A 23,288-nucleotide genomic window follows, 5' to 3' on the forward strand; every position below is an offset into this window, starting at 1 on the left:
CGCGGCCTGTCTCCCGCTTGCACTCGCACGTTTGTTTGTGTGTTTTGGCCGCGGCGGGTTGGCGCACGCCCGCGGCTCTTCCTCTTCCAACTGCGAAGAAATATATTCGAGCGGCGCTTTAAACTGCTCGTCATTGTGACAGGTCGAGGGACAAAGGGAGGCATTACGTGGTTATGATCGAGGCATTAAAAGGTTTGGGTGGGATGAGAGGCATCAAAGGGGTCGGCAACCCAAATTGTTGAACAAGCCACATTAGGCAAAAGGTGTCTGCGCTCGGCTTATTGGATCGCAGTGCAGATTTAGAGACACTCCATCATAATATACTGAGGGGAACAGTCCGAAAAGAGTTCAGGTCTTACTTGAAGGAAAAGGAGTGACTTTGTGACCATTGGCAGTTTATTGTCCGGCTGAATGACCATGAAATATGGGGTCCCTCAGGGGTTAATCTTTGGACCCCTTTTGTTACTCTTGAGTCAAATGTTTCGAAATGCACGTCGGCTGTATATTCGCACAGGGCGATATTTACCAATGTCTCCAAATGGCAACAGTTCAATTCACCTGTCGTGTCAACAGTAAAACAACGACAGGAACCAACATTTCCGTCAGCTAAACAAAAACAAAAGCCGAGGTAACTGTTTTCGACGATAAAGGTTGCTGCTAGTCAACACTTGGTAAAATGATGCCTGTGCGCCGGGCGTCAAAATTGGCGTCACTCCATTTTCGTGCCAGCGCAAGTCTGGTCTACCGTGTTTGGGATCGTGTTGCGCCTGTCTCAACCGCGACTCATCTGACAGTTTGGTAACGGAAAGTAGTCTGCGCTCGCATCGTCATTCTCGTGCCTAAAAAGCTTCGGCACGCAGCGTGTTTTTAAAAAAAAAAAAAAATGAGAGTGAGCGTGCGAGGCTTCAAACCGTCTCGGGTTGTATCGAGGCCAAGCATAAAAGATGAGGGCACGATATGAAGGTGAGATATCAAAAGCCGAGCGTCGGGGTGCGAGGCATCAAAAGGTTTCCTTCCTGCCGCTCCCCTCCCCGATGGACGCGCAGTCACGAGACGAAAGCCGGAGAGAATCAGCGGCCGCTGTTGGTTTTTCCCAGCTTGGCCGAAGAACTTGGCCGGCGCCTCGGCTCCGCCGGCCAGCCTCTTTTGTGCATGCTGCCGCCTCAGTGCTCTTCGGCAAAGCGTCTGCCGCTCGGCCTCGCACGGAGCGAGGGAGCCCCGCTCGTTACCGGCAACTTCCCTCAGCCGGCCGTTGCTTGGCAACGAGCAGCTCCCTCAAAAGGGCCCGAGGAACGGGGCGAACCGGACCTTCCTTCCATTGAGTCAATGGGCCTCTATGACAACCGCCGGGGGGCGGGGACAAAAGAGGTCCCAGCGGGATGCCGGGACGGCGCTTTTGTGGCACGGGTGCCACTCCGTCACTCTCATTACGAGCGCGCATGAGCGCCGAACGTGACAAACGGGCCACAATCAGCCGAGTCGGGTGGTCTTGGGGGAGTCGCACACTCCAGTGACTCCCAACCACTGCGCCGTGAGAATTCATCATGTGCGTCCATCCAATTTCACGTCATTGGTTTGAATTTCAGTTGGTCTGTCGGCTTTATTTTTTTTCAAGACATTTGTATTCTATTTATTTGTTTATTTATATGCAGCTGAGATACTGTAAGTGCCTGTTTGTGTTGAGGGTTTTTTTTAAGCCTTTTTTCTTCCCCCTTACTTGTGTTTGCCATTTTCCTCTAAGAAACTCTCGGCATTGACTCAAATGACTCACTCGGCTCCTCGTTTTGTCTCTCATGTTGGTCATTGGGGGGGGGGGTCATGTTTTTGGATGGGGGGGTGACTGAATTTTGTTGCTCTGTACTGTCCTGTGAATGTGCGATGACAATTAATTAAATCAATCCATCAACTAGTGATGGCAAAACGAAGCTTCATGAAGCACTTTTTGACTCCTCTCGATGGGGTTCTTGGTTTAGTGCAATGGAAATGTGTTAAAATTCCACGGCATCTTGAAACCAAGAATGCCATCTAGAGGAGTCAAAAACGATCACAAATGCTTCATGAAGCTTCGCTTGTCCATCACTGCAATCAACCAACCAATTAGGTTCAGCGCTGAAGACGTGCCGTCCACTAATTTATTGGCTGTGTTTGTTGAAAAACACACAGTCGGAAAACATTTTTGAATGTGACAAAGATTCGAACACACAAATACAAAACACTCGCCAGGGGCATGCAGAAGAGCTATCACTGAAATAACCACGAGAAAAACCTGACCGACAGTCACAGCTATTCATGTCACTCACCGAGCCTCACCCCTTAGAGGCACACACATACACGCACAGATACTACAGTGTGTGTGCGTGTGTTGAAAACAACATTCCAAAAGAAGGAAGTCTTCAACCCAACGGTTCAAGGCAAAACCAAAAGAACTGCTGCACCCCGTTGTTCTTCCAACGCCGAATCGGCGATGACGCGCCAAGGGAGGGAGACGCACAGCGAGTCTAACGTTGTCAACTCGGTCCTGATTTCGGCTGACACTTCACACGTTCAAACAACGGTGGTGGAAAAGAAGGCCAAAATCATCCTTTCAGCAATTTGTGCGTGTTTGTTGTTTTGTTTTCAGTTGCGCTGCCTTGACTGAAGTCTTTCCTCGTGTCGCCACCCGCGAGAACGTCTGACAGCACGGTCGGTGACTGGTTTGCTTTTGGTCATGCGACTTGTATGATGCTTAATAACGGCCAAGTGTTGTCATGAATTATTCCGCGTCTAATTGATCTTAAGAGGAAGTGTTTTGGAAATGGAAGTTGGACGGAAGCAGTTGCGGTTGGACCCGGAGGCTGCAGTTGCAACAGCAGCGGTAATGACTTGCGGCTGCTGTGCACCATCCGTTCACTCCATCGATTTCCTGCCTGCAGCTGAAGAGGTTTCTGATTCCATGTCAAAGCGCGCAGCACAGAAAGTGCATGCGACTTGGCCTCGGACGAAGCACATGTTTAGCACATGGAAAATGGCAGAACTGAAAGGGACTCCACCCCGCCGTTGATTTTTTTATTTTTATTTTTTTAAAGCGGACAGAAGAGTCAAAATACAAAATGTATCAAGTCGTATTCAAATAATAAAATGTTCATTTTGAATGCAATTGTTTGTAATTCATCAAATGAATGAACCAAATGAATGTACGGGTGTTTTCGTTTTATTTATCTGGATTATTTTCGACGAATTAATTAGCGAGGAGGCACGACGGTCGAGTGGTTAGGACGTCGGCCTCACCGTGCAGAGGCGCAGGGTTCGATTCCAGCTCCGGCCTTCCTGCGTGGAGTTTGCCTGTTCTCCCCGTGCCTGCGTGGCTTTTCTCCGGGTACTCCGCTTTCCTCCCACATTCCGAAAGCATGCGCGTCGGGTTAATGGAACACTCGAAATTGTCCCGCGGTGTGAGAGTGCCCTGCGATTGGCTGGCGACCGGCGCCGTCAAAAAACAAAAATGTGTGGAATGTGGTTTTAATCCGATAAGTAGCCTTCTAAAATTTTGGCCGTATAAAACGTTGGGAACGAAACCGTTTACGTGCACATTTCTTGCCAATTCAAAGGACATTGTGCTGCTCCTTCTGGTGTGCGTACCTTGGCCACTTGGGGGCAGTATAATACAGACATACAGAGATACTTAGACACGGAGCGGCTCTCAGCTCCTCAGTAAGCCACAGAGATATTCGCCGTTCTTCGCAGAGGATATAGAATATATGCCCGAGATTATCGTGATATGATCTGTCGACATATTTCCCCTTACCGTTTGTGCTGAAACAGTCGTTGCTAACAGAGTTATAAGAGCAACACCGATGCTATTCGTTAGCTCGTGTCTGGCGTCCTGGGCATTTCTGGACTTTATTAAGACTCCACCTCGCCCAGAATTGCAACGAGGAAAAGCGCTACAGGGAATAAACGGATGGATCCAATGACTGACCCCGGCGAGCGAAAGGCAGACGAGGAGCGTGATGCCGAAGATCACGCATTCTCGTTCGATAATTAACAAGCACGTTGAGGAGGCGCGCTTGAAGAAGGCACGCGTGCAACTGGTCCTAATGCACATGTTGTTTTCACAATATAGTGTGAGCGTGAACCCAGCCGCCCTGGCCACTGGACCAAAGTTCACCTTTTATGTAAGCGCATTCATTGCATAATACTGCAGCGTCTGAGCAGCTCACGAATAATTCATGGCCACCAAGTTGATGGAGGACTTGATGAAGCGGCTCTTACAGCACCCCGGCGCGCCTCCTTCCAGCTCGTAAACGTCACACTGAGCTCTTGCGTGCTCGTTTCAAAGCCATCCATATGTTTTCAATCAAAGTCCGCTAGCTTTAACGCTAACACAAAACGAGAACTACGTTGTTTTCGTTGGCAGTTGGAAAATTTGAAACAACTTCTCCTTTCGAGTGTGTCACGATTGAATCCAAGGAGAGGGGGTCTTCGGGTATGATCATTCAAAACGGATTCCTCCCATTGCATTAAATCATGCGGTTACTGTATGTTTTGATTAAGTAGAGTACTGTAGCGCATAGGTCCCCGACTACCGGGCCTCGGCCCATGTGGGACCGGGCCACAGAGAGACAGACCTGCGAGCCGTGAGCAACTTGACTCCATCAGACTTGGCGTAAATGTGCGCGACTCGAGCCAATCGGAGTTTGCAAGTTGAAATCCAGAGAATACGCCAATAAAAGAAAGAAGAAGTAGTAAACAGAAAGTAAGAGGAACAACTTGACCCAACGTCCAGCTAGCTAAATGCGCAGCTAATGGGCAGCCGTGACTCCCGAAGATGAAGCGATTTGGACAAGAGAAGTTCCTCCCTTAGCCCAAAGCGGCGTGGAAAAGGACGCCGTTGCGCGTGCTAATGTCGTCAAAAACAAGGCGATACGACAAACCTGTTGAATCATTTGAACAAGGAGCACCCCAGTGACGAAGTGGACAGAACGCGAGCAGAGTTTGCACAGCCTGCCCGCGCAGACATGAGCAGTTTAGTCGCTAAAAGCTAGCCGGCAGCCACCGGATGAAAGCCGCAATCAATCGTGTCATCTTTTGGTCGGTCACATTTGCACGTAGCGATGATGCTAACGCCGTATGGAGGAGCAGAACTTCAAAATGATTCTCTTTCCATGATGAGGCATATTTATTATTCCTGATTGGTCCATTTCCTAACAGTTCACTGTGTAATTTTATTTTATTCTACCTTTGATGTACAGCAGAATAACACCCATTTGAAATGAACACGAAAAAAAATAATCTATGTTGATAAAATGTTGAATTGCTCTATAACGCTCTTTGTTGTCAGTACCAGTGCTTTAAAACGTAAAAGCAACGGGGGGGGGAAAAAATGGTTGGCAGTCCGCGAATAGCATGTACTTGTCTCAGCTGGTCCGTGACACCAAAAAATGTTGGCGACTACTGCGGTAGAGGATGGAATAGGGGAGTCAAAGTAGCCCTGATGAATCATTTTCTAATCTGCTTTACTGACAAGGGGGGGGCAGGTGTGCTGGAGCCTCTCCCGGCTGCCTTCGGGGCAGTTGGCGGTGGACTCACCTTTTATGTAAGCGCATTCATTGCATAATACTGCAGCGTCTGAGCAGCTCACGAATAATTCATGGCCACCAAGTTGATGGAGGACTTGATGAAGCGGCTCTTACAGCACCCCGGCGAGCCTCCTTCCAGCTCGTAAACGTCACACTGAGCTCTTGCGTGCTCGTTTCAAAGCCATCCATATGTTTTCAATCAAAGTCCGCTAGCTTTAACGCTAACACAAAACGGGAACTACGTTGTTTTCGTTGGCAGTTGGAAAATTTGAAACAACTTCTCCTTTCGAGTGTGTCATGATTGAATCCAAGGAGAGGGGGTCTTCGGGTATGATCATTCAAAACGGATTCCTCCCATTGCATTAAATCATGCGGTGACTGTATGTTTTGATTAAGTAGAGTACTGGAGCGCATTGGCTCAACTGGCGCAACTTGACTCTATCAGACGTGGCGTAAATGTGCCTGACTCGAGCCAATCGGAGTTTGCAAGTTGAAATCCAGAGAATCCGCCAGTTAATACTAAAGAGAAAGTAAGAGGAACAACATGACCAAACGTCCAGCTAGCTAAATGCGCAGCTAATGGGCAGCCGTGACTTCCGAAGATGAAGCGATTTGGACAAGAGAAGTTCCTATGTAAGCCTCAAACGGCGTGGAAAAGGACGCTGTTGTGTGCTAATGTCGCTGAAAACAAGGCAATTCGAGAAACATGTTGAATCGCTGCCCGCGCAGACATGAGCAGTTTAGTCGCTAAAAGCTAGCCGGCAGCCACCGGATGAAAGCCGCAATCAATCGTGTCATCTTTTGGTCGGTCACATTTGCACGTAGCGATGATGCTAACGCCGTATGGAGGAGCAGAACTTCAAAATGATTCTCTTTCCATGATGAGGCATATTTATTTTTCCTGATTGGTCCATTTCCTAACAGTTCACTGTGTAATTTTATTTTATTCTACCTTTGATGTACAGCAGAATAACACCCGTTTGAAATGAATACTAAAAAAAAATAATCTATGTTGATAAAATGTTGAATTGTCAAACGGCGTGGAAAAGGACGCTGTTGTGTGCTAATGTCGCTGAAAACAAGGCAATTCGAGAAACATGTTGAATCGCTGCCCGCGCAGACATGAGCAGTTTAGTCGCTAAAAGCTAGCCGGCAGCCACCGGATGAAAGCCGCAATCAATCGTGTCATCTTTTGGTCGGTCACATTTGCACGTAGCGATGATGCTAACGCCGTATGGAGGAGCAGAACTTCAAAATGATTCTCTTTCCATGATGAGGCATATTTATTTTTCCTGATTGGTCCATTTCCTAACAGTTCACTGTGTAATTTTATTTTATTCTACCTTTGATGTACAGCAGAATAACACCCATTTGAAATGAACACGAAAAAAAATAATCTATGTTGATAAAATGTTGAATTGCTCAATAACGCTCTTTGTTGTCAGTACCAGTGCTTTAAAACTTAAAAGCAACGGGGGGGGGAAAAAATGGTTGGCAGTCCGCGAATAGCATGTACTTGTCTCAGCTGGTCCGTGACACCAAAAAATGTTGGCGACTACTGCGGTAGAGGATGGAATAGGGGAGTCAAAGTAGCCCTGATGAATCATTTTCTAATCTGCTTTACTGACAAGGGGGGGGCAGGTGTGCTGGAGCCTCTCCCGGCTGCCTTCGGGGCAGTTGGCGGTGGACACCCTGAACTGGTCGCCAGCCAATCGCAGGGCACACGTAAACGAACAACCATCCGCGCTCACACTCAAACCGAGGGACAATTTCGATCGAGTTTTCCATTAACCTGCCACGCATGTTTTTGGAATGTGGGAGGAAAAGCCATCCAGGGCACGCGGAGAACATGCAAACTCCGCACGGGAAGGTCGGAGCGGGAATCGAACCCTGCGCCTCTGCACTGTGAGGCCGACACGCTAGCCAGTCGCCTGCCGTACCGCCCCTGATGATTCATAATAAAAGAAAATGTCATTTACTTTATGCACTCTATTACACATTTGTTGGACGTCGTCTTCCTCTTCTGATCCTATCCGTCGGAAACCCCAACGCTGAGCGGATTTTGAACGATTCCATCACAAAAAAAAAAGCCCGACCTGTTTTTTGAGACGACTCATCCGAGTGATGATCATAAGCGATCGGCCCGCTGACGCGTTTTAAACCAGCGATCACTCGATCGTTGGAGAGCCAAGCGGCCATGTACAGATTATGTTTTACAACAGTACAAGTAGCCGACGGTATTTATGATTGCTCGTGTAACAACCGCGAATAGGCACGCGCGCTGTCTCCGTTGCCGGGTGATGAGCGCCTCGTGGAATGGTGACGAGCTGATTGGAACGCCGCACCTTTAGAAAGCAAAAAGGCCTCGTGACGCGAGATGACCGTTGACGCGGCAAAGGGCGCATGCGGACTTGGGTATTTCTCCATTTTTACACCAAAGATTTAACCCGACGCGCTTTCCGCCTTCTGTGCGCAGTCCGACAGGCGCGGACACACAAAGTCGGAGCGCCTCGGCAGCGTCGGAAAGCACAAGTGTCATGATTCGGTTTGGGACCAACAGGTGGCACTGTAGGGCTCTCCCTGCAGCTGCGCACCTGTTGGTCATGATGTAATTAGTGCTTTAAAAGGACTCCCAGCCCGAACACTCGGTGTCGGGTCATTGTTTGCTCTTGGCTGCTGTCATGTTTGCTTGTTGCCGTTTGTCTGCTGCTGTCAGGTTTGTTTTGGTCACAGTTCTGTTTTAGCTTCGGTTGTGATTTTTGTTTGCTACTTTGGACTATGTTTGTTTTGGATTTCGTTTTCTCGGTTTCAATACACTTCTTCAAGTACAACCTGCTTCTCCCTCTTGCCTGCTTTTTGGGTCCACCACCACCACCACCACACACCGTGACGGCAAGTGTGACGCTGTGGCCTCGCCACAGTCACGTGTCACCACGCATTTCGCCATCGAAATGGGTGATTCCGCAACAAGAGAACTGAAAGCGAATTCTTTTGTTTGTGCATGAAAGCTCCACACGCCGCAGGCGACAAGTACGTTTTTGATGGCTGCCGAGGAGGTAGCAGAAACTGTGAATTAATTTCTCGGATGAATAATCCACAGGTCATACGAGTGCAGTGGAGTGAATCTTTCCAAGTATTTTCGGAATATTTTGATGGAATTATTTTCCTCAATGCATTTCAGTGGGGGCCAGTGACACGAGGATTTTCTCGATTTGCGGGCCGGCCCGCTCCCTTTGCCCCACGAATCGTCGGGCTCGATGACATCACAATTCATATCGTCACCTGAGCTTCTGTTCCATACGAGTACAGTGGAGTGAATCTTTCCAAGTATTTTTGGAATATTTTGATGGAATTATTTTCCTCAATGCATTTCAGTGGGGGCCAGTGACACGAGGATTTTCTCGATTTGCGGGCCGGCCCGCTCCCTTTGCCCCACGAATCGTCGGGCTCGATGACATCACAATTCATATCGTCACCTGAAAATATTGTCGGTAGATTTCGTGAAGAACGTGGTGACAGTTTCGACTTGGCAACTTGATATCCAAACAGAATTCAGTTGCTTTGAAAGCGGACCCAATGAAAGTTGATCAGGATGGCACTGGAACTCCGGCGGAGCGGAGGTAGAGACCGCGGGTGACAGACTGCTTCTGTTTCCGAGAAGGAGGATGAGAGTGACGACCGCCGACCTGACCCGAAACGCTGACAAAACTTTTTGTTTGGGGTCGCTCTTACAGATACACCCCCAAAAGGTTGATGTTTTTTTTCTGTTGTTGTTTTGTTTTGTTTCTCTCTGCGAGCCAGCCTCAGCTCGGCGCTCGTTCGCTGGGCGCCTGGCATTCCCCCCAGTAGTTGCCGAGCAGCCGGGAAAGCGGAGAGGACGGGAGGCAAAGTCGGCGCGCGGACGGCTGCCAACTCACTGAGGCGAGTGTGATGAGGTCATCGACGAGCATCATCGCGATCGGTCGGTCCACATCGATCCCGTCGGCCAGATCGATACCACGACATCCCGGTGAAATGCGTGCGGTGACAAGACGGCGTGTTCAGTGTGGGCCTTACCCGCCACAGAGATGATAAAGGACGCGTCCATGGCGTCGATGCCCAGCGTTCTGGCTCGGGCAGACAGGTGGAAGTAAGGGATGAAGTAGGCCAGCTGGCTGAAGACCAAAGACCACGTGTAGATGCAAAAGAACGGGTCCTTGAGTAAGGAAAAATCGAGTACTTTGGCTTTCGGGGGAGTCTCCTCGCCGTGAACGGAGAGGGCTGCGACCGGGGCGGACCCGTTCGAGGTGCCGTTGAGCTCCGGGGAACCGTCGGCGGCGGGCTTGCACGGACCCGCGTTTCGGCGGCTCTCGTGGCCGTTGAGAACCGATCTGCTGGCTTCGGGGTTCACCGACGGCTCCTTGGTTTGCCGAGCGCCGACCGGCTCCTCGGGAGGCGACGCGAGCGAGTCCGATTTGGAGATGCCGTTGGATAAATGCGAGGAGCCGTTCAGGTAGCTTTTGGCGTTGTCCTTCTCCGAGGAACTCTTGAGGGACACGGCCGGGCTCTTCTGGCTGGGGGGAGCGCATTTGGACGAGGCGGCGGCTTTCACTCGGATGGGACGCAGCAGCATACTGGTGGCCACCAGGTTGAGCATCAGGCCGCCCAGGATCAGCAACGCGCCTGCCGGGGACACACGGGCGGACCGACCGACGCGGCCCGTCGAGCCCATTTCCATTTTACAAACGGTCAAAATATCGAGATGCGTCTCGATTCGGACGTCGCGATTGCGTTGGTCCCGCCTACCTTGCCAAGCGTAGCGGTCCAGAAGCAGCTGAGTGAACGGAGCCAGGGCAAAGGTCAAACCCATCCCCGAGCGTCCGATGGCGTACGCCGTTGCCAACCTCTTGCGGAAGTAAAGCGCCGTGACCACGGAGAAGGATTGGTACAGAAGTGCGAAACCCATTCCTGAACGGAGGAAAGCTTTTCAGGCCACGGTTTGGCAAACCCCGCCGGCTCTCCGAAATAATTGACAATAAATGATGATGTTGTATCCTAAAAAAAATTTTGTAAGGGAGGTCCCGGAGGCGTGACGGAAATCCGCAGGCGTGACGTTTGCCGCTCACCTACGATGACTCCCATGGTGATGTAGAGGAACAGCACGCTGTTGGCGAAAATACTGATGAGGAAGCCCCCGCTGACCAGCACGGCCCCCGTAATGGACGTCACCCTGGTTCCTACCTTGGCGCAGGCCACCGAAGCGATGGGCGCTGATGGGTGACAGCAAAGACAGCGAGCGTGACGGCACAGCCGCACGCCCAAAATGCCGAGCGCAGGAGTGCCGACACCGAATTTGAGCAATTTGGAATGAGATTTTCATTCTATCTTTTTTTGTTGTTGTTGTTGTTTTTTTTTTTTTTTTTGAACCCATCGGCCTGATTGGTCTTGCAGTGTCGGCCATTTGCATCTGCCAAAACAGGATCCGGAACACGGGAGTCGGGTAGACTCCCACTGTCGAAGTTGTGACCGATGGATCGATCGTTCTTGGAAATGCAGTCGGAGAAGAACGAATTTGGAGAGGAAAGTGAGCATGACGGTCGCCACGCCCTCCGAGGGAGCCATTCGACACCTGGCATCCAAGGAACGGGGCGTCGCCCAAGGCAAGTTTGGCGCTTTCTCACCTCCGGAGAGACGTAAACTGGACATGATGGAACCGATCCAGCTGATGCTTTCTGCCGAGCCCCCGAATTCGTCTTGGAAGGCTAAGAAGAAGATCCCAAAGGTCTTCAATGTTCCCATCACCAGGACGTTAACCTGCGAAACAAAACAAAAAATGAGAGAACCATCACAGAAAGCTGTGTTCCATTTCGTGTTTGAGTCTTCACATATGAAAGCGCGAAACCGGCGTCGGTCTCCACGTTACCAGGAAACAATGCAGCACCACCAGCCAGCCCCATCCGCCATCTGGCGGCTCCTCGTACTGGATCCTTTTGTCCTTGTCCTTCTTGGTGGAGGGATCGTCCTTCCTGAAGAGCTTCATGGCTGCCCTGCCGTCAGGGGGAACAAAACAGGGTGGACGGTCACGGATGTTGAGACGGAGGCGCCAAACCTGTGGGAGTCGTCGTGCCCAAATTTCGCTCCGTGCAACTTTTCACCGCAAAGGAGATTGAACGTCAAGGCAGAAAGTCCAAATTTGCAAATCAATAATACCTGCCGTGGGGACCTCTCGCGCAAGCGATAACGCGCTCGCCCGCCTGCCCGCCGAAGAAATCTGCAGCTCAGCAGCAGATGATCCCGGCAACGTGTCGACGGGTAAGCAAAGCGTCAAGGCGGCGAGTCAGACATTTGCTCCGAATGCGAAGATCCCGGCGCCGACGCGTGACGCGTAAAGCGGGCCCGACCGCAAACTTGAACAACCAGGCCTGCGCAACAGACGATCTGGCGTCGTCTGTGCCAATAAAAGTCTGACAGCCTCACGTGGGCTATTAGTGTCTGTTGGCTGTTTTTTTTTTGTTTTGTTTTTTGCCTTGTTTTGCAGTTTGCGGAGTCCCACCCATTACCCCGAAGGCCTGCTTTGCTTGCTCTCCACATCTGCCTTTCATCAGCCCTGCCCTGTCCCTTTTAGCCACATTGCGCAACAATGGCGTTTAAAAAAAAAAAAAAAAAAAAAAAAGGGGAAAAGGGTCACTGTAAGGCGGGAGGGGGAGGGGCCATCAATTATGTCGCTTTTACTTGACGGACATGGCGCGCTGCCGCCTCAGTGAGGGATTTTTTTTTTTACCGCGTCTTTCTGTAAGACAATGGCGCTGGAATGCAGAGCGAGCTCCGTCGGTGCGATCCAAAAGCTCTCAATGACCTTGGGATTGCATCTTTTCATTCGGCATGTAACAGGAGTATCCCTGCGTACTGTAACACGAAACGGGATTTCAACAAGAAATTCCTGCTCCTCGGCTCCACTCTCCCGGTCCCAAGACTGATAAATAATACAGACGATAAACTCAAGTCAGTGCAATCGCTTCAAGGGGGGGAGTTTGCAAATTTCCCCCCAAATCACCTTTTGCCGTCAAAAAAAAAAAACAAAACTATAGGAATGGCAAAAATGAGTTGTGAACAACGCGGAACGAGGAAAAACAACTGACAAGGTGTCAATCATTGCTGGTGCATTCGCGGGCACACTCACGGCGACCCCGCTAACCAGTAAGATTGGGCGACAGGAGCTTTTGCTGCAACCGCGGTGGAATAGCCGTCGCTCGTCTGCCAGCAACTGGGCAGATGAATGAATGGCAGACAAAAGCGGAGCAAAGGGACCTCAGGCAGCTGACAGGATTTAAAAGCTGGGATGGAATTCGCAACATTTCTGCTCGATAGTTCAGGTAAGATTAGCACTTCATTTTGTTTTTTTGTTTTTTTAAACATTCCCCCCCAAAAAAATAACCATCGTCTGGTGTGACAGTCACACTCCATGACAAATAAGTCACGCAACGGACGGAGTCGCTGTAGCTAACGTTGGCTTGTTAACAGTGCTCATGCCCGGTTGTTATCGCAAGCGTCGCTGTTTCGTTAAAGCTGGATATGCAAATCCCGCTCTTGCACATTCGTGAGCGGAGTAGCGTTGGTCAGAGATTTGCGTGGGAGGAATTTGTGAAGGGAGGCTACACTCAAATCTCGCCCGCAGTTCTGACACTGCAAACTGCACCTTTAGATTCAATGCAAATGAAAACGCAGCATGCTGGAGCCCATCCCAGCTGTCCTCGGGTAGCAGGCGGGGGACACCCTGAACTGGTCGCCAGCCAGTTGCAGGGCACACGTAGACCAACAACCATCCGCGCTCACGCTCACACCAAGAAACCATTTCGATTCTCCAATCAGCCTGCCGTGCTTGTTTTTGGGAATGTGGGAGGAAACCGGAGTACCCGGAGAAAAGCCACACAGGCACAGGGAGGACATGGAAACTCCACACACGAAGGCCGACGTCTGGAATGAACCCTGCAACTCTGCACTGAGAGGCTGACGTGTTCACCAGTCGACCACCGAGCGCTTATAATAAATGTGTATGTGTGTGTGTGTGTGTGTGTGTGTGTGTGTGTGTGTGTGTGTGTGTATGTGTATATATATATATATATATATTTTTTTTTTTTTTTTTTAACACATTTCCAAACAATCTGTCACGTGTGTCCGCGTTGAAAATCAAACGTGGCCCTTGAGCACCAAAGTTTTTCCCCCGAGCCCGATGTCAGGCTTTGATGTCGGACTCTGGAACGAATGATTCCGAATGTAATTGATCTCTGCGGGGGAAGTTTTGTTTGGAAGTCGCGGAATGCATTGTGTTGGAACTTTGAAGGAACTTTTAACACCGTATCTTGTTTGGAGTAAGCGGCCCGAATCAATAAGTGACTTGTATGAGAAAGCGAGACGCCTTTAGGCAGAGCGCGCAGAGCGGATTAAAAGAGGAATGAATCGGACCAGTGTACCGCCGGGGAAATATTTGCCTCCCATGTGCTTTTCATAAGTTGTACGCCGAGCACGCCTGAGTGCGTGTTTGGGAATGTGCCGAGGGTCTGCGGGTTCGAGCGACGGGGGGGTTGGCGTTCGCCGTCTCGCGGCGAGGGTTTAAGCGCCTCGTGTTTGGGCACGCTTCCACGAGGACGTACGACGCGCCCGCACTTCTCCTTTCCATCGTTTTTTTTTTTTTTTTCTTTTCTTTTAAAGCACATGCTTCCGTGATGCACAATCGCCGGCCACTTCATTAGGTACAACCGGACGACGTCACCGGGGGTCCGCAAGAGGACGCCTCGTCATCGTCCACATCAAATGACGAACATTTCAGAACGTTACGAACAGCCCGTCTGACGTGAATCAGCGGCCGATTCATTCTTACTCGGGGAAAGTCGATGTGCGATGTTTTGCGTTTTCGGGTCGAATCAATGTGACGTCGTATTGAGAGCACGCGTGACCGTTTGCCTGCTGTCGGACTTCTTCCCTGTTCCAAGAATCCCCGCGCGACTTCTCGGCCGTGCGCGTTTTTGCGGGACGCTGGGGAAATGCGGCGGGAACGCAGACAGTTCTCGGAAAACTGTTTGAAAGTCCCCGGCGAAGGCCATTCCCACTGTCCATTGACATGACTTGGACGGTTTTATTGTTTGGAGATTTCTCCCCTCGTGACCCTTCCAGGCCAGCTGCTGCATGTTTCTGCGGGAAGCGGTCCAAAAGTGGTGGAACCGCAGACGGTTCTCAGAAATGTTCCAAGCTTCCTCTTGAACACGATTGTCTTTGCGGTATAAAAAAGACGCCTTGGAGGCATGGACAGTTTCACAATTTCAAAATTGACACCATTGTCGTCATTTGATGATTTGCCGATTTTGCTTCCAATGAACACCTTCCTGACGTCAACTTCATTTTAACGACCAGATTTTTCCCCACAAAAGAGCGAAAAGGCTTCCGTCGCAACGAACCGCGGGAAGCAAACTGCCGCCGCGACCTTGCTTGTAAACAAAATGGAGGCCGCGGGATTCCCCTCCGTTGCTCAGCAACGCTTACGGATCGACCCGTACGTTTGTTGCACTTCCGGAGGCACGGCATGCGCGCGGTCTGAAAACACGTCTGGCGAACGGATTTCCCAGACGAAAGCTCGGCCGAGTCTACGAATGATTTTGGACGATCATCCGTCACGGCAACAAAATTGCGGCAGAGTTCGAGGCCAACGGATTGAAAGATGATCGTCAGCGGCTTCGGCACATCCTGAAGCGGAGGAGGCACGTTTCATTTGCTGACTGAACGCTTTCTTCTTCCTGTACGCACGTATTTGCAATTGACATGTTTACCGTATTTTCCGCACCAAAAGGCGCACCTAAAAGCTTTCCATTTTCTTAAAAGCTCACAGCGCGTGCCTTAAAATCCGATGCACTTTGTGTATGGTCATTACGGTAATATTTCGACCCCAAAATGGCTCCTTGCTCGAGACACGCTGACAACGCAGAGTTCAAACTTAAGGCGATCGGGTTACGCACACGGAAATAGAGCAGCGGCAAGAGAGTTCAACGTCAACGAGTCAATGTTCTAACTTGCTGTTGGTGAAGTGAACCGTGTCGCTGCTTTATTCAGTACGTTTTACTGACATCTGATCGTTCTGTTGGCGTTTCCTTGAGCGGAGCTCCATCTAGTGGATGCATTGTAGAATGCGCCTTATAATGAATGAAAAAAATGACAAAATAGGCCATTCATTGAAGGCGCGCCTCATAATCCGGTGCGCCTTTTAGTGTGGAAAATACGGTTCACTGTACTACATGTTCATGTTTTTACGTCCGCAACGCCGTATGATATCTTGTAATTGGCGGCCATTTTATTGGCAATGGTTACAATGAACTACCGTTACAACGTACGGATTCGTTCTGTCCCTCCGGGTACGTTGTAACGAGGCTCGACTGTAGAACCCGATACTACAAAGCATTTTAGTTGTGTGATGTCTCTTCTGGAAGTTGAATGTCAGGCTCGTAAAGTATCGCTGAGGAGGTATCAGAGCATTCGCTTCCAGTCTGAGTACAGTACTGGTGTCCCTAGTTTTGACCGGACGCTGTCATTCTCTAAGTCCTTGCTGAACACATAGAAAAAGCTAAATTCTCTTCGACTGCAGCAGCTTCAGGAGTTGTGGATTACAAAAGCAGCGCAATGAATTCCGGTTCCAGCTTCAGCACGTATTTTGGTGAAGAGACACTAACGTTGTCATGGGAGCGACGCCGACACATTGTGTGGCAGTGACAGCAGCGCACACGTGGTCGCTTCGGACACAGCAATGCGGATCGTGCGGCCGGACCTCCTGTTGGGGCCCAGACTGTGTTTTGGTGGTTGGCGTGTGCTATTAAAAAACTCCGCGTCGGAGGTTTGGACTAACTCATCCCAAACGGCGGCTCACGTTACAGGGCCAGGGTCTCGTCGGTGCGGCGCAGCGTATGATTTCACAACCCTCCAAAAGTGGACGGGACCATTTCTTCACCTTGACGTCAGTCAGGCGTCTGGCCGGCCTGAAACTTTAACCCTCGCCTCCCGTTTTAAGGGGGCCACACCGCCTCCGAACGAAAGATGGTCAGCTGTTTGTGTAACCCTTCTCATGTGGTCGCAGCCGCACTTTGCCATGAAGCGGCGACCCGCTTTTTTTTTTTTGCACAGCTCAAACCAAGCACACCTTTTTGGACACAAAGTGCATTTTAGCGCTCGTCGTCAAATAGACGGTTGGGTTTTCGTTTTCTCTGAGCAAGTCCGTGTTAGTCAAGCTCCCACACTTTGTTGCGTTTGGAAATTATTGAACTGCAAGAGGACAGACAGCGGGACGCAAATATGTGAGCACAGTGGACATTTTGGGCTACCGTTAGCATTTAAGGAGCGCATTTCGGAGCTTCTCTCACCAAGCCATTCGAAGGAAGTTGGGACCTTTTGCAAATCATTGTTCAACCTTTTCTTGAAAAACCAGTTCAAATTGATCCCCTCTTTTTTTTTTTTCAACTAATCATTGACTTGGAATTGCAACACGTTGCAAAAAAGCTGAGACATGTTCGCCACTGTCTTACATCACCTTTTCTGTTAACAACAGTCAATAAATGTTTAGGAATTGAGGATACTAATTAGTGAAGCTTTGAAGGTGAAATTCAGGCGATGTCGTTAAATACAATTCGGCGCTACATCCCGAAGTGAAACGTGAAACTACTTACGATGCAAATTCAATGCCATTGATCAACAGCAGCCAGAAACGCCCGAGCTCATCTAAAACGGGCTGATGCAAAAAGAAAACGTCCTCTGTGGTCTGACGAGTCCATGTGTCATGGTTCTGTTTGTGACCAACAGGTGGCACTGTAGGGCACCGCCTGCAGCTGCACACCTGTTGGTCATTGTGTCATTAGTTGTCTGTTTAAAAGGACTCCCGGCACGACCACTCGGGGTCGCGTCATTGTTCGTTTCTGTCATTGTTTCGGTTGCTGTTGTGTGTGTCTCTGTGCACGTGTCATCTTTTGTTTTCTGTCTTAAGTTTTTTGCAACTTTGATTTCTTGTGATTTTTCTGGACTTTTTATTTGAGTGAGTTTTGGATTAAATTTCTCCATTGTATTCCTGTTTGCATTTTGTAAAATACATCTCGGTCAGCCACCCTGCTCCTTCCTGACTCCCTACTTTTTGGGGTCCTCCAACTAGCAAAACGTGACACCACGTTTCAAATCGTTTTTGGAAATCGCGGACGTCGTGTTCTCCGGGCCATCCGGACTGTTATGGACACAAGGTTCAAAAGCCAGCATGTGTGATGGTATGGGGCTGCGTTAGCGCCAATGGCTTGGGTAACTTCCACATCTGTGAAGGCCCAATTGATGCTGAAAGGCACACAAAGCTTTTGGAGAATCACATGCTGCCATCCAAGCGACGTCTTTTTCATGGACGCCTCTGCTTATTTCAGACAATGCCAAACCACATTTTGCACGCATGACAACAGCGTGGCTTTGTTTTGAAAGAGTGCGGTTGTACTCGACTGGCCTGCCTACAGTCCTGACCTGCCTCCCATTGAAAATGTGTGGAGCATTATGAGGCGTAAGACACGACAATGGAAACTCTGGACCGTTGAAAAGCCCAAGCTGAAACTCAAGCAAGAATGGGAAAGAATTCCATCGACAAAGCTTTGACAATTAGCGTCCTCAGTTCCCAAACGTTTATTGAATGGTGAAAAGGTGATGGGAATCAGTGAGAAAGATGGCTCGTGTGGGACGTGCCAAAGTTAGTTAGCTCGTATATCCCTTTTTTTTTTTTTTTTTTTTTTTTTTTTTATGAACACATTTGAAGAGGCGTGTGCGAATGTCTGTGTTTCATGATACCCCTCCATTTTCATGACAGATAAGTGATTCTGATCACTTCGTAGTCTTATTGACCCATCTACAGTCTCGTGGCCTGGTGCAGACTTTACATTTGGCGGTGGACAGACACAATCAAGTTCTTTTTGACACCCTGGAGGTAAGTGGGGTGGGGGGGAACCCTCCCGATTTGTCATTATATAAGTTGCCCTCTAACCCGAAGTGTCTTTTTGCGTGACCGCATCGACCCTGTCATGTGCTAGCATACACAAACTAATCTATTGGTTTTGTTATTCCAGCTGTCAGCAGGATTCTAGCAAAGCAAACAATACTGGGACGCGATTTGAATGGGCCATCGTGAGCCGGGAAGGACAGCACCAATCAAAACCGCGGTCAAGAAACCAGATACTGAGCATTTCGGATGACTACAAACTGAAATGATGGCTGTCACCCCATGCTCCGCCCACATTAGATGGTGAGAGCAAAAACACTTAGCAGTGTAGCGTCGCCTATCTGTCTCAGATACATGCTTCTAGATGGGGGTGAATTCCTTGGTAGATGTTTGTCAAAGCCCTTGAATAGATGACTTTTTTGGTTTTTGTGTTATGATAGACACGTCCACCCAATGTCATGTTTATCCGCAAAACTGATGTCAGGGGCTCAAACTTTCCAGATCCATTTTATGATAGGATTTGTCAGCCAAAGTGGCTGCTCCTAAAACCAAAACGGCCAACTTCCTGTTCAATTTAGAGAAGCGGTCCTTCACACATTTTCACACATCCTTGTAAAAAAAAAAAGACAGACAGAATTTTCATTGAGGATGGAGGAGATTGGGATGTGGTAGAAATGTTTTGGGGTCATGAGACGATCACTCCTTGATGTTGTCGTTTGATGGAAAGGTCTGCTAATGATGGCGTCGTGTCATTGACACGCACTGAAAATGCTCTGCCGGCGTGTCAGAATTATTTCTATTGCAGCTCGGGTGTTAAAGAAGACTGAAAACATTGTGGAATGCTCATCAAACACCTGTTTGGAACCACATTTTGCACATGTTACAACAGCGCGGCTTCATTTTGAAAGAGTGCGATTATACTAGACCGGCCTGCCTGCAGTCCAGACCTGTCTCCCATTAAAAGTGCGTGGCGCATTCTGAAGCGTCAAATACGACAACGTATTGTACCCCGGTGAGCTATACATCAAGCGAGAAAAGGAAAGAGTTCCACCTGCTAAGCTTCAACAATCAGTGTCCTCAATTCCCAAAAATGAGGAACATTGAGATTAAAGGACACAAGACATGGCCCATGGTCACCCGATTGCATGTGTATCGGTGAAACTGATTTTGGAAGTGACTGAAGGAATCCCTCTCTACTGTACCCCAACACATAAACCACACTACTACGATATGACACGACTAAACTACAACACGGCTGCATTATGACCCAACTGCACTATAATACACACTTGACGCACTTCAACAGAACCACACGATGACACTTGAAGACATTTTGACACGACATCCACCACAATACGACAACCGTGCACGACACTCAATCGCTGCAGTGCTACAAGGCGGCGACGACAGAAGGACACCAAGAACCTCGTCAACTACTCTATAATTCCTTTACACTCCACTACTGCAACACGACCACACGATGACACAACTACACGGCAATACTACGACGCCACAGCACCACTACACTATAACGCTACAGTACCACTTCCCTACGAAACGATGTCACCGACAATATTGCGATACTAGAACACGACCAAACCTTGAAGCCCCGAGATTGGAACCACAACAGCATTACGCGATGACACCACAACACAACTACATCATCAAACTTACCACGCTGACACTGCGACACGACACCACGGAACTCTGACGCTAATGCTATCGCGGGGCTACACTAGGACGCAACAAAACAACTATACTATGAAACGATGACGATGACACGGCAACCCTCTCAAACTAAAACTGCAACACAACTACACTGAAACACTAACGCAACTACACTATGAAACACTACAATACCGCTACGCTACTACAATACAGTAATACTGCACAATGACATCCCAGAACGACATCACTCTACAAGGCTATGACACGATGACAGTACTCCGCTACCAAGACTCCACGATAACGGTTTTATTCTCCTACACGATGACACTTGTGCACAAGCAGTACGCCACGAGTGCACTACGACGCTAGCACAATTCGAGCATCACAGCGCTCCTCTACGCCATCGCTACAACACCGCGACACTCTCACACTGTTCCACGAACAGCCACCGAGAGCGCTAACATCCTCCTCCTCCGCCGCGGTGCGACGACGGGATGAAACGAGAACATCCGCACGCGACGGCACGACCGCACCGCGACGCGGCGGCGACTTGTATCAGTTGCGTTTTCTTTGAAGGAGGCAAAACTTTTTCGTTTGACAAGTGGGAGCTTGACTTCGCGGACTGTCCTCGATTTGCACTCACAATTGTTCACGTGGGTTTTGGCGCTACTCCCCTACTGGGCTCCTGTAAGCCCCGCCTGACTCGCTCCCTCTGTCCTGTCATGAACTGTTGCAACTTGTCACATCCTTTCTTCACAGGGGGAATTGTCAAACTCCCCCCCTGCGGCACAACCAAACTGTTTGAGTATACTGAGTAGGTAAAAAGACACAATCAACTAACCAAACAGAAGAAAAAAAAAAAAAGACAAAAAGACAAATATTTTGAGTCACCTGTTTTGCTGGTTTGCTTTGGAACGAAGGTCACAAGTCATCGTCTCTGCGCGACATTTTCAGCGGGAGCGCGTCAAACTTCACACCTGCAACGAGACAATTCAGCAAGTTTAACGGGTCACGAACGACAATGGTATACACACACACAAAAAAACAACAACAACAACAACAACAACAACGCTGTTCCATACAAGCATACTGTATGTAAAGTCAATCGCCAAACAGGGGCGGGCGCTACATCTCAAATCTTTCCTCCCACGTTCCAAAAACATACATGGAAGGTGAATGCAACACTCCAAATGGTTGTCGATTTGTGTGGGCCCTGCGATGGGCTGGCGACCGGTTCAGGGCGTGCCCCGCCTGCTGCCCGATGACGGCTGGGATGGGCTCCGGCACGCCCGCCACCCGCCTGAGTAGAAGCGGATTGAAAACAGATGGATGGATGGATGGATGGATGGATGGATGGATGGATGGATGGGCGGATGGATGGGCTCGCGGCGCCACGTTGGCTCTGTGAACATTTCCCTGAAGCAGAAGCGGATGAAGTCTCGCCACGGGTGCTAAAATCATTTCTAAGCTGCAAACCCGTGTTCACAAAAAGATGAAGACGCCGATAAAAGTGAGGAAAGTGTGTGTTTATCATCTGGCAGGTATGCAGATCGCTTTGTTTGTTTGTTTTTCTTCCTTTCAGTTACTGGGAGAGACGTAGCGGCGGCGTCTCCGGGGCGCACCTGCTTGTCATCACAATTAGTTCGGTTGAGAAGCGCTGGAGGGAGACGAGCTTGTCGCCGGAATATTGTTTATCCTTGTGGAGATTAGAGTCTGGTTTCTTGTGTAATAGTTGTTACCAGTTTTCTTTTTTTTTTTTTTCCCCGTTTTTTCTCCGGTGGCTAGCTTGCCTTTTTGCTTCACCCGCTCGCCTTTTTTATTTTTACCTGCGTTCAGCAGATCAGCTCATCTTTTGTTCCCGGTGTCTTTTTCTGACTCACGTCTTACTTAGTTACTTGCTTGATGCAATTGCCTCTGCTATTTTTTTTTTTTTTGGGTGGGGGCATATATCTGCACACATCCGCATAACAGCGTGATGAAAAAAAAACCATTAAAAATCAGCAAAAAGGAAAACAGTTCGTACGTTCACATTGTATTTTTTTATGATACGATAGAGTACGATTTTTTGATGAATGCGGTCACGATGAGGTGTGTTTTTCAACGGGTCGCTGTCGAAAAGAATCGAACCCAGCTCCTCTGTGAAATTCAAGCTCCTTCGTAACTGTGCTGACCAACAGTTGCCAGTAGATGGCGACGTTGTAACGCTTTGGCTTGTATGCAGGGCGGGGGCCACCGTTATCTACACGTTGGACCCCCCGGGGGGCAAACCGTCAAACGTCGGCCCCCCCACCGCAACCCTGAGGTGCCCAACACATTTTTTTTTTTTAACCTTGACAAACAGTTCAGCACACATAATTAAACATCTCCTCAATTCCAACAAATCAAAACGGTTCACACACGATACTTTGTATTTCACAAATAGGGCACTTTAACAATCATATGATATATAAATATGTTGACAGTATGTGGGGTTTTTGTTTTATGGTTTTGGACTGATGTAACAAATAACGACACTTAATCAAATTAGCACATGCAGTGCACTCTTGCGCCTACACTCCTTTAGTCCGATCAAAATAGTACATAAAGAGTCGTAAATTAAGAACAAAACGGCTAGATCTCCGGACGTTGGCATCCCACAATGCCCGGCGCCAAATGCAAACAAGGACATTGTGGCAGTGTCGAAAACTTTGAGGAACCGCCACACTTTGGACAATGCTAGACAGTCACCGCGCGTACCGGGGGTGCCACAAGACGAGGCAACGAAGGGGCGAGCATTTGACAAGTCACCAAAAGAAGAACCGATGAGGCCATAGCACCGGCGTTCGGACGGCTCCTCAAGCAAGCGTCCCATACGGCGCGGCCGTTCTACAGCGAGGCCAAGAAGAGATGCCCGTGCCAGCATCCCCTCCTCGCCCGCCCCCGGGGGCGGAGCCGGGATGCCCTCGCGAGCCTGTGGCACGCATTCCGGCAAGCGCCGCCGGCCAGTCACAACCGACCTCGGCTGCGCTCCAATCGAAGCCATCCCATTTTGCACACACACACACACACACACACACACACACACACACACACACACACACACACACACACAC

General features: G+C 49.3%; 1 protein-coding gene across 1 annotated transcript in view; it reads right to left on the reverse strand.

The window, feature by feature from the left end:
* The window catches only part of slc16a4 (solute carrier family 16 member 4), a 33,438-nt gene that overhangs the window by 7,365 nt on the left and 2,785 nt on the right, over positions 1-23,288 (reverse strand). The window contains exons 3-8 of the mRNA XM_019860823.1: positions 21,088-21,173; positions 11,458-11,581; positions 11,216-11,348; positions 10,661-10,804; positions 10,341-10,502; positions 9,612-10,217 (exon numbers count right to left, since the gene is read on the reverse strand). Coding sequence (XP_019716382.1) covers positions 9,612-10,217; positions 10,341-10,502; positions 10,661-10,804; positions 11,216-11,348; positions 11,458-11,581; positions 21,088-21,128 — 1,210 coding nt within the window. The 5' untranslated portion in view covers positions 21,129-21,173. The remainder of the gene's footprint in view (positions 1-9,611; positions 10,218-10,340; positions 10,503-10,660; positions 10,805-11,215; positions 11,349-11,457; positions 11,582-21,087; positions 21,174-23,288) is intronic.

This window comes from Hippocampus comes, unplaced genomic scaffold, assembly GCF_001891065.2.
Source record: "Hippocampus comes isolate QL1 unplaced genomic scaffold, H_comes_QL1_v1.1 scaffold56, whole genome shotgun sequence".
Classification (NCBI taxonomy): Eukaryota; Metazoa; Chordata; class Actinopteri; order Syngnathiformes; family Syngnathidae; genus Hippocampus; species Hippocampus comes.